A 12842-nucleotide genomic window follows, 5' to 3' on the forward strand; every position below is an offset into this window, starting at 1 on the left:
GAATTATTGAGAGAATTTACATTCTTTTCTTTTAAATTCCAAGTCTTCGAAATCTGGTGTGTGTCATAACATCTCTCATCTCAGATCGACCTCATTTAAAAAAAAATAAATTTATTTTTTTATTGGCTGTGTTGGGTCTTTGTTGCTGTGTTTGGGCTTTCTCTAGTTGTGGTGAGCGGGGGCTACTCTTTGTTGCGGTGTGAAAGCTTCTCATTGCGGTGGCTTCTCTTGTTGTGGAGTACGGGCTCTAGGCACACAGGCTCAGTAGTTGTGGCTCAAGGGCTCTAGAACGCAGGCTCAGTAGTTGTGGTGCATGGGCTTAGTTGCTCTGCAGCACGTGGGATCTTTCCGGACCAGGGATCGAACCCGTGTCCCCTGCACTGTGCGACCAGAGAAGTCCCTGGAGTTTTATACTTCTAACACTTGAAGACTCTGCTGTTGTTACCGAGTCCAAGCTCGCTCTGCTCGCTGCATGACAGGCCAATGAATTGGAGACGAGGTGTTGAGGCAAGGCATAGCGACTTTATTCGGTAAACTGGCAGACTGAGAAGGTGGCAGACTAGTGTCTCCTAAAAACCATCTTATCGGGGTCTGGATGCCAGTTTACTTTATAGAATCAGAGAGGGAGAGGCTGTGAGGAAGTAAAGTGAAAGGGCTATCAGTCTTGCAAAATATCTCCAGGAATGACCAGCCTCTGTGAGGGGATATGTTCATTTCAGCCATTCCCACAGGTGGGCAGGGCAGAGTGTCTGCCTATGCGCTGGACAGAGGCATTTTAGTTTAACATTCAGGCGGAGAGGCAGGGTTCCCTGAGGTAGGCCATCATGTATGATCATAATAACAAAAGCAGCAAAAAGCAAAGGTTAAAGTCAAAGAAACAGATCTAACATGGAGTCTGATTCAGCTCTACAAAGTTACAGTGTGACATTCTAGAATCCTGTGATTCAAATAGTATGTGGCTAAAATTGCAGGATCCCTTGGGTCAAATCGCCTACCAACTTTCTGAACATCTGTGATTCCAACAATTTAGCCTTCAGAGTCTTTGAACTAGATCAGGCGTCAGCAAACTCCAGCCTGTGGGCCAAATCCAGCCCACTGCTTGTTTTTGTGAATGAAGTTTTATTGGAACACAACCATGCCATTCAATCTATGGCCGCTTTCATTCTACCAGAGAGCATGAGTGACCTCTTGGCCAGCAAAAACTAGAATAGTTACTCTCAGTTCCCTCACTGAAAAGGTTTACTCTTGATCTAGATAGTCAAAGATTCTAAGATTTTACAGATGCTTATTTGTTGTACTTTATACTTTACAGGTCATAGGCACTCTTTTCTGTGCATCAGATATCACATATAATGTGTATTATTCAAAAGAGACTGGTTTCCCTGTCTTGGCCACTCACCCTTTTGGGTTTCTAGAATACCATTAGGCTGAACTCTATGGACATAATTACCAGACTTCAGCCTATTTTGGGGTGAGGAGGTGTAACAGTTTATTTACTGCTTGAAAAAAATTGTAAGATAAGCATAGAATTCACCATTAGTAGCATTTAGTATATCCACAATGTTGTGCAACTGTCTCCACTATGTAACTAGTTCCAGAACATTTTCATCACCCCAAAAGAAAGACCCCATTCCTATCAAGCAGTTACTTTCCATTCACATCCCTGCTTCCCCTCAGACCCTGGACAACGTTAATCTGCTTTTTGTTGCCACAGACTTGCCAGACTTCAACCTGTTTTGACTCACAAAAGTGGCAATTTCATATGGGTCAATTTAATAACCTTCTAAGGATGTCCTCATCGTAAGTTTCTCCAGTGTTGCGGGGCTGGTACTCAGCGTCTCTCAGGGTGTCCGTGAAACAAATCTCACTTCCTAAAAGGCCCCTCACTTTTTATAAGAGCTGTGTCCCTGTCCTCATTCATAGCATCCCCCAGATTCCCAGGTAAGATCCCCCAGCTCCAGAAACAACAGAAAGGCTTGGCTTCCCAGAATCCGAGAGACATATGCCCGAGACTCAGTGACAGAGGCGTTTAATATCAAGTGATCTGAGAAACACACCCCTGTAAACTCAAAATCAGAGAAAGTTTGGGACTTCCCTGGAGGTCCAGTGGTTAAGACTTCGCCTTCCAATGCAGCAGGTGTGCTAGTTCAATCCCTGGTCAGGGTGCTAAAATCCCATATACCTCCCTGCCCAAAAAAAACAAAACATAAAACAGAAGCAATATTGTAACAAATAAAAAAACCAAAACATAAAACAGAAGCAATATTGTAACAAACGCAATAAAGACTTTAAAATGGTCCACATGAAAAAAAAAAAAAGATCAGAGGACGCTTGAGCTGATAAAAGACAGTGCCCCTCCCCCGGCTTCTCCCATGTTAGTTTCTCTTTCTGACCAGGGTGGGTTCCCATGGGGGCCTGGGGCTGGGGGGATGTGGAGGGTGAGGAGACCCCCCCAGAACGTGGTGGGAAGGGGTGGTCTGGGGCAAGGCTCAGCCAAGACCGGATCACCCAGAGACACCCCAGCTTACAAGGCAAGTTCCAGTCTCTTGACACAAAAACAACTTCCCTTACCAACATGACTTTATTCTCCAAACAACATAAGAAATGTGTAAATGTATCCCCTCAACCTCTAAAGCACACAAACACACAGTGGCGCAAACACCAAAAACCGCTGAATAAAGGGTTCTGTAGTTGGAATAAGGATCACTTCCTCTTGCTAAGCCTGTCTTCCTCAAATGTAAGTTTTAAGAATTGATAGCATATGCTTTTTATTCCTGTTAATTGAACAAACATGTACACAGCATCTCCCCTGGGCCAGGCACCGTGGTGTGTATTTCAAATCTCTTCACCCATTTAATGCCTGTAGCTAAAATGGGCATTAATCTGTCCATTTCACAGAAAAGGAAATTGAGGCTCAGAAGGGTGGAGGCCCAGAAACTCATCAACAGGGAACCTGGAATAAGATCTCATCTCTGTGGCTCTCAAATCCATGTTCTCAGCCTCTGTGCTATGCGCGGAGGGAGGTCAGGAACCCCTATGCTCAAAATCTTCCCATTTTATTTACTATTATTATGTTTTGAATTTTTGGCCGCACAGCACGGCTTCCAAGATGTTAGTTCTCTGACCTGGGATCGAACCCTCACCCTGGGCAGTGAAAGTGCAGAGTCCTAACCACTGGACCACCAAGGAATTCCCCAAATCTTCCCATTTTAAAGAAGGAAAACGGAGGCCCACAGATCAGATAGGACTTGTTTGTGTTTTGTCTGCCTCTGAAGCCTCAGGCCCTGTGCTGGGTGCCCTTGGCCTTTTTGGTGGAGGCTGTGACCCTGAGCTGTCTCCCTCAGAACAGGGGAAGCAGGAGGAATACTGATCTGTCTTCAAGGTTCTGCAGAGGGCAGAAGGGAGGGGGCTGGGTGCACAGTTGATGCTGGGGTGGGGTAGCGGGAAGTGGTGACTGGGGGAGGAAGACCTCAGAGGGACAGTGAATCAAGGCCAAGACCCCCAGCCTCGAAGGTCAAACCACATGTAGCTCTGGCTTCCAGGAAGCTGGCAACATTGAGATTGGTGTGGCGTACACTGGGTCAGCTCTCCACCCACCCGAGCCCTCATCAGTCTTGCCTGCTGCCCAGTAATTTTGGGATGTGTGAGTCATGGGAAGAATCCAGTACAAACACACCCTGGGCGTAGGAAATGGCCAGTCCTGTTTTTCCCTGCATAAGAGCATTGGCTGGAACCTGTGAGGTGGCAGTGCTCAACAGAGTCCCCTAGGAGCCCTGGCAAACGGCACCAGCTTGCAGGAATCCGCTAGCTACCAGACTTGAGGGAGAGACTTCAGACCTCTCGGGTCCTGGCTGTGGGCCTGGACTGTGCTCCCAAGTGGCATTTGGCCACACTGGGGACCATCACTCCAGAGATGGTAAGGATGGAGGGAAGGAGGGAGGGTAGGATGGTTTGTGGGGGTGGGCGTGGCGGAGGGGGGCGCATTTCCCAATTCTGGCCTTTTAGATTCATTATGTTCAGAATCTGGGAATCAGAACTACAATTTCAAGAATGGAATCTTGTTGCTATCGCATTGGAATCCACATCGGAATCCCAGACTCTTGGAATTTACTTTGGGCAGCCCAACAGAAAAGCCTTTGTCAAAGGATCCCTGCCCCTGGTCACACTCAGGTGTGCAGGAAATCGGCCTTTCCCAAACCCGCAGGAACTCCTGCAGCTCCTAGGGAATCCACCAAACAAGCCCTTCGACTCAGCCATTCCCCTTCTTAAGAAAGATCCTTTAACTTTATTTTCACATAGAACATACACACAGAAAAGTATGCACGTGAGACCTGAGCAGCTCTGTGTATCTCCGCAAGCTGAGGACGCCCAGGCAACCAGCACCTGGGTTAAGAAACAGCCTGAGCCCAACCCCAGAGTTCCTCTGGTCCCCCTCATTCCCCACCCCTGTAGAATTTTTTTTATATAAACTTATTTATTTATCTGTCTGCATTGGGTCTTCATTGCTGCGCACCGGATTTCTCTAGCTGTGGCGAGCAGGTGCTACTCTTCGTTGTGGTGCGCAGGCTTCTCATTGCGGCGGCTTCTCTTGTTGCAGAGCACGAGCTCTAGGCGCGCAGGCTTCAGTAGTTGTGGCACGTGGGCTCAGTAGTTGTGGCGTGCGGGCTTAGTTGCTCTGAGGCATGTGGAATCTTCCCGGACCAGGGCTCAAACCTCTGTCCCCTGCATTGGCAGGCGGATTCTTAACCACTGCGCCACCAGGAAAGTCCCAGCACGATATGTTTATTCATTCTCCTGTGAGTGAATATTTGGATGGTGTCCCATTTTGGGCTGCTGGGAACATTCTGGCACATGTCTTTTGGTGAGCATATGTGCGCTTCTCTGGGAAGGGGCAAGGTATCATATGTTTAGCTTTCGTAGGTGTTCCCCGTGGTTTCCCAGGGCAGAAGTTCCAGCCGGACTGGCTGATACACAAACTCACGTGTACCAAGAGCATGCACAAGGGCTCTTGTGATCGAGAGGAACTGAAAGAAATCTAAGTGACCCCTTCGCTTCTCTGTGCCTCAGTAGCCCTCTTCATTCTGTTTGTTTGTATTTTTAATGACAGTATCTTTATTGCTGACCTGAAAGGCTATAAAACAAATGCATTGTTTAAAAATATTAGAAGTTTAGTTACATACTTTTCTCATAAAATAGTATTTTGTGAATGTATTTTCATGTTAATACATACATCATTACATACTGGGTTAAAAAGAAAAAGAAAATGGTGGTATTTTTCAGCTTTTTCCATCAAAGGCACAACTAACTCTTCTTTTCTTTCTTCCTTTCTTCCTTCCTTCCCTTTCTTTCTTTCTCTCTTTCTCCCTCCCTCCTTCCTTCCTTCTTTCTCATCATTCCTTCCTTCTTTCCTTCCTCCCTTTCTTTCTTTCTTTCTTTCTTTCTTTCTTTCTTTCTTTCTTTCTTTCTTTCTTTCTTTCTTTCTTCCTTTCTTTCTTCCTTTCTTTCTTTTTCTTTCAATTGAAGTTTAGTTAACTTACAATGTCGTTTTAGTTTCAAGGTTACAGCAAAGTGATTCAGTTATACACACACCTATATATTCCTTTTCAGATTCTCCCTCTTTATTCTTTTACTCACCAAATAAATATCAACTAAGCACCTGTTGTGTGCCACGTACAACTCCAGGTGCCAGGGACACCGCAGAGCCCAAATAGGAAAGAGGTGACCCTGGAGAATGGGTATGATGACTGTGCTTACCTCACAGGGCTGTTCTGAGGGGTATGCGGGTACATAATAGAAGCTTGACAAATGTCATCTATTATTTGAATGCTTATTAAATAATAATAATGGTAATTGTTTTATTTATAGATATAAATATAGAAATATGATTTATTTGGTGCATAAAATAATAAGAAAATAATAAAGCTACCCATGATGATCCTTAAATGTTCTTTAGTCTGAGGCTGATTCCTAAGCACAACACACCCAGCCGTGCATTGATTTCGAAGTTATTGTGAGGAAAGGAGCCAGTGTGTGTCTGGATGGAGAAACAGGTCTAAGACACACTAAATGGAAAAGACCGAGACGGCACAGGGAGTGTTGAACATTCCCATTTCTGTTTAACATATTAAAAGGGAAATACCGGGCTTCCTAGGTGGCGCAGTGGTTGAGAATCCACCTGCCAATGCAGGGGACACGGGTTCGATCCCTGCTCCAGGAGGATCCCACGTGCCGCGGAGCAACTAAGCCCATGCGCCACAACTACTGAGCCTGCGCTTTAGAGCCCGTGAGCCACAACTATTGAGCCCATGTGCTGCAACTACTGAAGCCCACGTGCCTAGAGCCCGTGCTCAGCACAAGAGAAGCCATGACAATGAGGAGCCTGCTCACCACAACGAAGAGTAGCCCCCACTCACCGCAACTAAAAAGAAGGTTTGCGCACAGCAAAAAAGACCCAACCCAGCCAATAAAATAAATAAATAAATAAAATTTTTTAAAAAAGGGGAAATACCATAGACTCATTGAGTTGCTTACACACAGAAAACTCAGATTTGAGCCGGGAAGAGCTGGGAAGGGTGGGGTCTCAGGGTGGGAGGAGAGGGTGTGTGTGGATCTTGGTACCAGCGGCTAACACGCGTCTAAGGCTCACTGTGGACCAGGCACCGTGCTCAGCGCTTTGTGATGAATTCTCATAACACCCTCAAAGGTGAGTATATTATTCTCATTTTGCAAATGAGGAAGCTGAGGCACAGAGAGGTTCAGTGGCTTGCCCAAGGCCACACAGCTGGTGAGGGTTTGAATTTTTAAAGCCTGCACACGTTTCACTCTAGTGATGAAAATAATATGAAAGTGGAGTGCCAAACTCCACACACACACACACACACACACACACACACACACACACACACACAATGGCTTGGCTCCTTAGCAGCTACTTGGGGTGGGTGGGGAGGAGAGTTTCCCAACTTCCCCTCTGCCCTTCCTGTTGTGTCAGTTCCAGCTGACACCTCTGGGTAGGGCCAGTCAGCCCAAAAGAGTCAGCAGAGATTCTCAGGGTCAGGTTACTATGACATCACAGGGACTGTCTACCATCTCCTGCTCTGTGCCACGTGCTTCACACATATTGACTCTTCAAGGCCTCCCCAAACTGGTGAGGTAGGCTCATCTCCATGACTCGCTTCTCAGATGAGGAAACCTAGAGAGGGAAAGCCAACTGAAACTGCTCACCCAGAGTCACAGAGTCTGTGTCTGCTCAGCTTCACCGGTTGTCCTGCCTTCTTTGTTGTGTGTGTGTGTGTCCTGCCTTCTGACTCTCTTGAACCTCAGACTTTTGGATGATGACGTTCTAGGGTCCGGGGTTCCAGAGTGGGACTAACACAGTTCAAAACTCAGCTCTGTTACTTGCTTAGCTGAGCCATCTTCGGTAAGTCCCTTAATTTCTCTGTGCCTCAGTCTTCTCATCTGCAGAATGGGTATAACAATGGTATGACAATCAGAGGGTTGTTACAAGGACTAAACGATATAACGTTTAAAGGGGCTTGCAGAAAGGCCTGGCACATAACACAAAGTAATCAATAGATGGTGGCTTCTAATAATAATAGTAGTAGTAGTACTCGTACTTATAACTCTCATTACTATGATAGACAATGTCACTTCCCTGCTTAGCACCCTGCATGGCTCCCATCTCATGCAGAATAAAAGATAAACAACTTACAATACCTACGTGGCCACTGATACGTCTCTGTTTTTGCCTCCCATCTACTCCACACTGGCGCCCTTGCTCTTCCTTAAACCTGACCACCATGTGCCCACCTCTGGGCTTTTGCACTGGCTGTTCCCCCGCCTGGAACTGTCTTCCCCCAGATTCCCACACGGCTCTCTCCCTCACCTCCTCTATGGCTTTGTTCAAACATCACCTTCTCTGAGAGGCCCTCTCTGACCCCTCATGTAAAATTCCAACATAGGCAATTAAATATTCCCTGTGTGATTTTTTCCCCCCCTTTTGCCGTAGCACTAATCACCTTCTAAAATACTGTGTACTTTGCTTATTTATTCCTGGCCTGTCTGACTTCTCCCACCAGGGTGTCAGCTTCAAAGGGAGAGGGGTTTTTGTTTGTCTCCGCCCCTGCTGTGCTTCTAGTGCCTGGAATAGCAACTGTGCTGGAAGGAGGGGTGAATGAATGAAACAACTGTAGAGAATTCAAAAGTTTATTCCTTCTGTTTTCCTAACACTGTCATTACTTTTATTTATTTATTTTTAAAAGATATGTATTTATTTCTTTAATTTTTAAATTTGCTTTGGCCACTTTGGGTCTTCATATGCTGCACATGGGCTTTCTCTCGTTGCAGCGAGTAGGGGCTACTCTTCGTTGCAGCCCGCAGGCTTCTCATTGCGGTGGCTTCTCTTGTTGAGGAGCACAGGCTCTAGGTGCGCGGCCTTCCGTAGTTGTGGCACATGGGCTCAGTAGTTGTGGCTTGTGGGCTTAGTTGCTCGGCGGCATGTGGGATCTTCCCAGACCAGGGATTGAACCCGTGTCCCCTGCATTGGCAGGAGGATTCTTAACCACTGCGCCACCAGGGAAGTCCCTGTCACTACTTTAACAAATCGCTCTAGCAGGATTCTAGAAATGTGTTCCCCACTCTGGGCACCAGTGACACAAATGTGTTCAGGTGAAACCCAGTGGGTGTACCAGTATGGTGTGTGCGCTCTGTCGTTTGCATGTTTTACTATAATCTAGTTTACATTAAAAAAAAAAAGGGTGACAAAATTGCCTCAGGGGTACATTTTTATTGCACCAAGATTCAAAATTCAGATGAAGAAGAACCAAGACAAACACTTTGGCTGTGAAGACATATTAACCTTTTCCCATCTCGATGGATATTCAGATTCCAAGAGTTTATATTCTAGAATTCCATGCTGCTAACGGGCTCTTTTTCTAGCATTCTGATGCTCTAGAACTTCACTGTCCAATAAGGTAGCCACCAGCCACATGTAGCTATTTAAATCAATTAAAATTAAACAAGATCGAAAATTTAGTTTCTCAGTCACACTGGCTCCCATTTCAAATACTCGGTAGCCACATGTGGCTGGCAGTTACCGTATTGGACAGTGTATATGGAGCATTGTAATATTTTAGAATTCCAAGGTGCTAGTAAGCTGGGATTCTAACACTGTAATAGTCTAGAATTCCAAGATTCCAATGTGCTGGCGTTCTAATGCTGTCCTACTCTGGTTAAAGCATCTTTGCAAGGAATTCCAAGGGCCTGAGAGTTTTCATCTCTGAGGTTTCATGCCATTTCTCGTCCATCCAGGTGTCTGGGGCTTGGATGGAGAACTCGTCTCTCGGCTACGAGTATGGGGATTATGGAGACATTCCAAATCTCCCTGTGGACTGTGTTGATGGCACCTGTGCCGCCATCGACCCCCTCCACGCGGCCCCGCTCCTGCTGTATGCCGCTGTCTTCCTGATGGGGGTGCCAGGCAATGCCATGGTGGCCTGGGTGACCTGGAAAGAGGCCCGCCGGAGGGTTGGTGCCACCTGGTTCCTCCACCTGGCCGTGGCAGACCTGCTCTGCTGTTTGTCTCTTCCCATCCTGGCGGTGTCCGTTGCCCACGGGGGCCACTGGCTGTACGGGGCCGTGGGCTGCCGGGCCCTGCCTGCTGTCATCCTGCTGTCCATGTATGCCAGCGTCCTCCTCCTGGCCGCTCTCAGCGCTGACCTCTGCCTGCTGGCCTTCGGGCCCGCCTGGTGGGGTGCAGCTGGGCGGGCGTGCAGGGTGCAGGCAGCCTGTGGGGCGTCCTGGACACTGGCCTTGCTGCTCACGGTGCCCTCGGCCATCTACCGCCGGCTGCATCAGGAACATTTCCCACGCCGGCTGGAGTGTGTGGTGGACTACGGTGGCTCGATCGTGGCTGAGAACTCAGTGACGGCCACCCGGTTTATTTTCGGCTTCCTGGGGCCGCTGGTGGTGGTGGCCAGCTGTCACGGTGCCCTCTTGTGCTGTGCTACCCGACGCCGCTGGCCACTGGGCATGGCCGTTGTGGTGGGGTTTTTTGTCTGCTGGGCTCCCTACCACACGCTGGGGTTGGTGCTCACCTTGGCTGCCCCACACTCCACGCTCTTGGCCAGGGCCCTGCGGGCTGAGCCCTTGGTCGTGGGCCTGGCCCTTGCTCACAGCTGTCTCAATCCCATGCTTTTCCTGTATTTCGGGCGGGGTCAGCTCCGCCAGTCTCTGCCAGCTGCGTGTCGCTGGGCCCTGAAGGAGTCACAAAGCAAGGATGAAAGTGTGGTCTGCAAGAAATCCACTAGCCAAGACCTGATCTCAGAGATAGAAGTGTAGACGGGAGGGAAATTGGTTTGTATCCTCCTATTCCATTTTACAATTCTGGCTTCAGGCATAGCTGGCTCCAGGGGCTTAATGATATTGTCATTTATTCCTTTATTCATTCAACAAATATTCATTATGTCCCCTGCCATGTGCAGTGCAGATGCAGAACATTTCCATCATTGCAGGAAGTTCTATTGGATAGGACTACTCTAGAATCTCACCTGCTCAGATCTTTTAAATCACATAGCAGTGACACCTTGTAGAGTCATTATTTCAGGACCGCACTTTACGCGTAGTTTCTCCTTTAAGGTAATTCTTACAACAACCCAAGCAGGCAGGGGGAGATGCTTCTTTTTGTAAGCTGAGGCCTGGGGAGCAGAGGTCATCTGCCCAAGATCACACAGCAAGGAAATTATAGAGCTGAGATTTGATCCCATGTTTACTTGACTCCAATGCCCATGCTTTTGACTACCCAAATTTTCCTTCAGTGCCTTGTTTAAATAACACTTCCTTCAGGGAGCTCTCCCTGGTTCATTCCCTTACCCGGGAAGAAGTAGTGTTCTGTTCTCCAAGTTTCTGGACCAAAAGTTTCCAGCTAAACTGTAAATTTTCCAAAGACAACATCTGGGCCAGTTTAACTGCTGTCTCTCCTCCACCCATCCCAAGCCGTAAAAAGAGACAAACTATATTTGTCTACACCCTGTTTTCTTCCCACTCGATCATGAGCTTCCCACTGGCGGGGATCTCTTTCTTGCGATCTATTTTTTTTTCTTTCTCTGATGCAGGGACACTTTGTAGGTCCTCAAGAAGACATATTTTATTTTTTGATATTTTATTCAGAATTCTCATGCATGAATTATTAAGACCAAGACTGCCTTATAGAATGAATTACGTCCTGGGACAATTTATATAACTTCATGAAAGGTTTGAGAAATCCTTCTGTTAACCCAGCTGCCATTTAGGAGAGTTCTTCTTTGATACGTTTATAAACAGTCTTTTCTGTTGTTTGAAATTTATTTTCCTTCCTTATTGCATCAGCCTTACTTTTTGTTAAGAAGAATCAATTTCATGAACGCTTTCAGATGTATTTCTGTGGAATTTTCCATAGAAGTCCCTTACTCATTAAAAATAACCTTGCTTTTTGTTTGTCGTAACTTCCCCTTTTTGTTCTTGTTTGTTCCTTTGTGTTTGTTTATTTTTAGCATGACTGTATTGAGTTTCTCAGGTTTCCAAAGAACCAGGCCTTAACAGGTCTTCCAAGAACTAGTTTCAAGTTTGCTACTCAATCCTTGCATTGGTAGTTTGTGAATTTCTTCCTGATTTCATGTTTGTTGATTACTTCCTCCCATTTTCCTTTTTTTAAAAAAAAAATTGTAGTTCTCTTTTGTACATTTAAAGCAAACATTAGTCAGTTTCTTCCTTTTCTCCTTTTGATAATTACACAAGAATTGGCCTATGTTCAAACTGTTTCCCAAGAGTTTGATAGTTAGTGCAATTCCCACCTGACATCGCAACTCAATGTACAGTAAATAACTCAATATGCTCAAAACGGAACTCTGGATTTTCTCTCTAAGCCATCCTCCTATATCTTCCCCATCTCAGTTGATGGCTACTCCTTATTTCCAGGTGCTCAGGCTAAGAACTGTGGGGTCATCCTTGCCGCCTCTCTTTCTCTTACATTCTATGGCTCATCTGTCAGCTAATCCCTGCAGATTCAACCTTAAAATATCCATGTTCTCTGTCATCATCCTGGTCCAGCCACCTACGGCGGCAGGTTCCTCCCCGGTCCCCTTTTCTCATCTTGATTCGCTACAATCTGTTCCCCACATGGGAACCAGAGGATTCTGTGAAAATCTAAGTCACATGGAAATCTGCCCATGGATCCCACCTCATTCAGACTGGAAGCCAAATTCTTCCCTTTGGTGTGTACAATCTATTCTCTTCCTCTCTCCCACTTCATTCCCTACTATTCCCCCATTCTTCATCCAGTCACACAAGCCTGCTCGCTGCCCTTGAACCCTCCAAGTTTGTGGTCATCTCAGTCTTTGCCTCTGCTGCTTCCTCTACTTAGAATGCTCCCCACCCAGGGATCTTCACGGCTTGCAATCCCATTCTTTTCAGTTCTCTGCTCAAATGCTACTTTCTGGCAGATGTCTTCTCTGACTGTCACTGGACCAGATAGTATCACTCCTTGCCCCTTCACTGCTTTGTTTTTCTCCTTAGAGAATGCAGTTCTGTTTGACATTCTATTTATTTTATTTTAACCTATGTATCTGCCTCCCCCACTAAAATATGAGCTCCTTTGTTGTGTTCGTTTCTGTAAGCTCAGTGCCTAGAACTGATTCCAGAAATGAAGGCTGTACCTTCTTAACCTCAACATTACCCAAAGGAAAAAGGAGAATGACAGGAATGATGCAAAAATAAAAACGAAAGATCTAACATTTACCAAGCGCCTATACATACAGTAGTGAAAAACGTTTATGTACCTTATGCATACTTTTGCATTTATTTTTCAC

General features: G+C 46.3%; 1 protein-coding gene across 2 annotated transcripts; it reads left to right on the forward strand.

Moving 5' to 3' along the window:
* The first annotated feature begins 3763 nt into the window (after positions 1-3763).
* Positions 3764-11435, forward strand: C5AR2 (complement C5a receptor 2). Of its 2 annotated transcripts, none has more exons than XR_009049755.1 (2): positions 3764-3916; positions 4300-4468. XR_009049755.1 is itself a non-coding variant. In XM_057712770.1 (2 exons), exons 1-2 carry the CDS (start codon positions 3914-3916, stop codon positions 10336-10338), a joined length of 1032 nt encoding a protein of 343 aa, XP_057568753.1. In that variant the 5' UTR covers positions 3764-3913; the 3' UTR covers positions 10339-11435. The 2 variants fall into 2 exon arrangements, 1 of the variants encoding a protein (XP_057568753.1); XM_057712770.1 differs by lacking the exon at positions 4300-4468 and adding an exon at positions 9310-11435.
* The last annotated feature ends 1407 nt before the right edge of the window (positions 11436-12842 follow it).

Source organism: Hippopotamus amphibius, chromosome 16 (genome assembly GCF_030028045.1).
Source record: "Hippopotamus amphibius kiboko isolate mHipAmp2 chromosome 16, mHipAmp2.hap2, whole genome shotgun sequence".
Taxonomy (NCBI): domain Eukaryota; kingdom Metazoa; phylum Chordata; class Mammalia; order Artiodactyla; family Hippopotamidae; genus Hippopotamus; species Hippopotamus amphibius.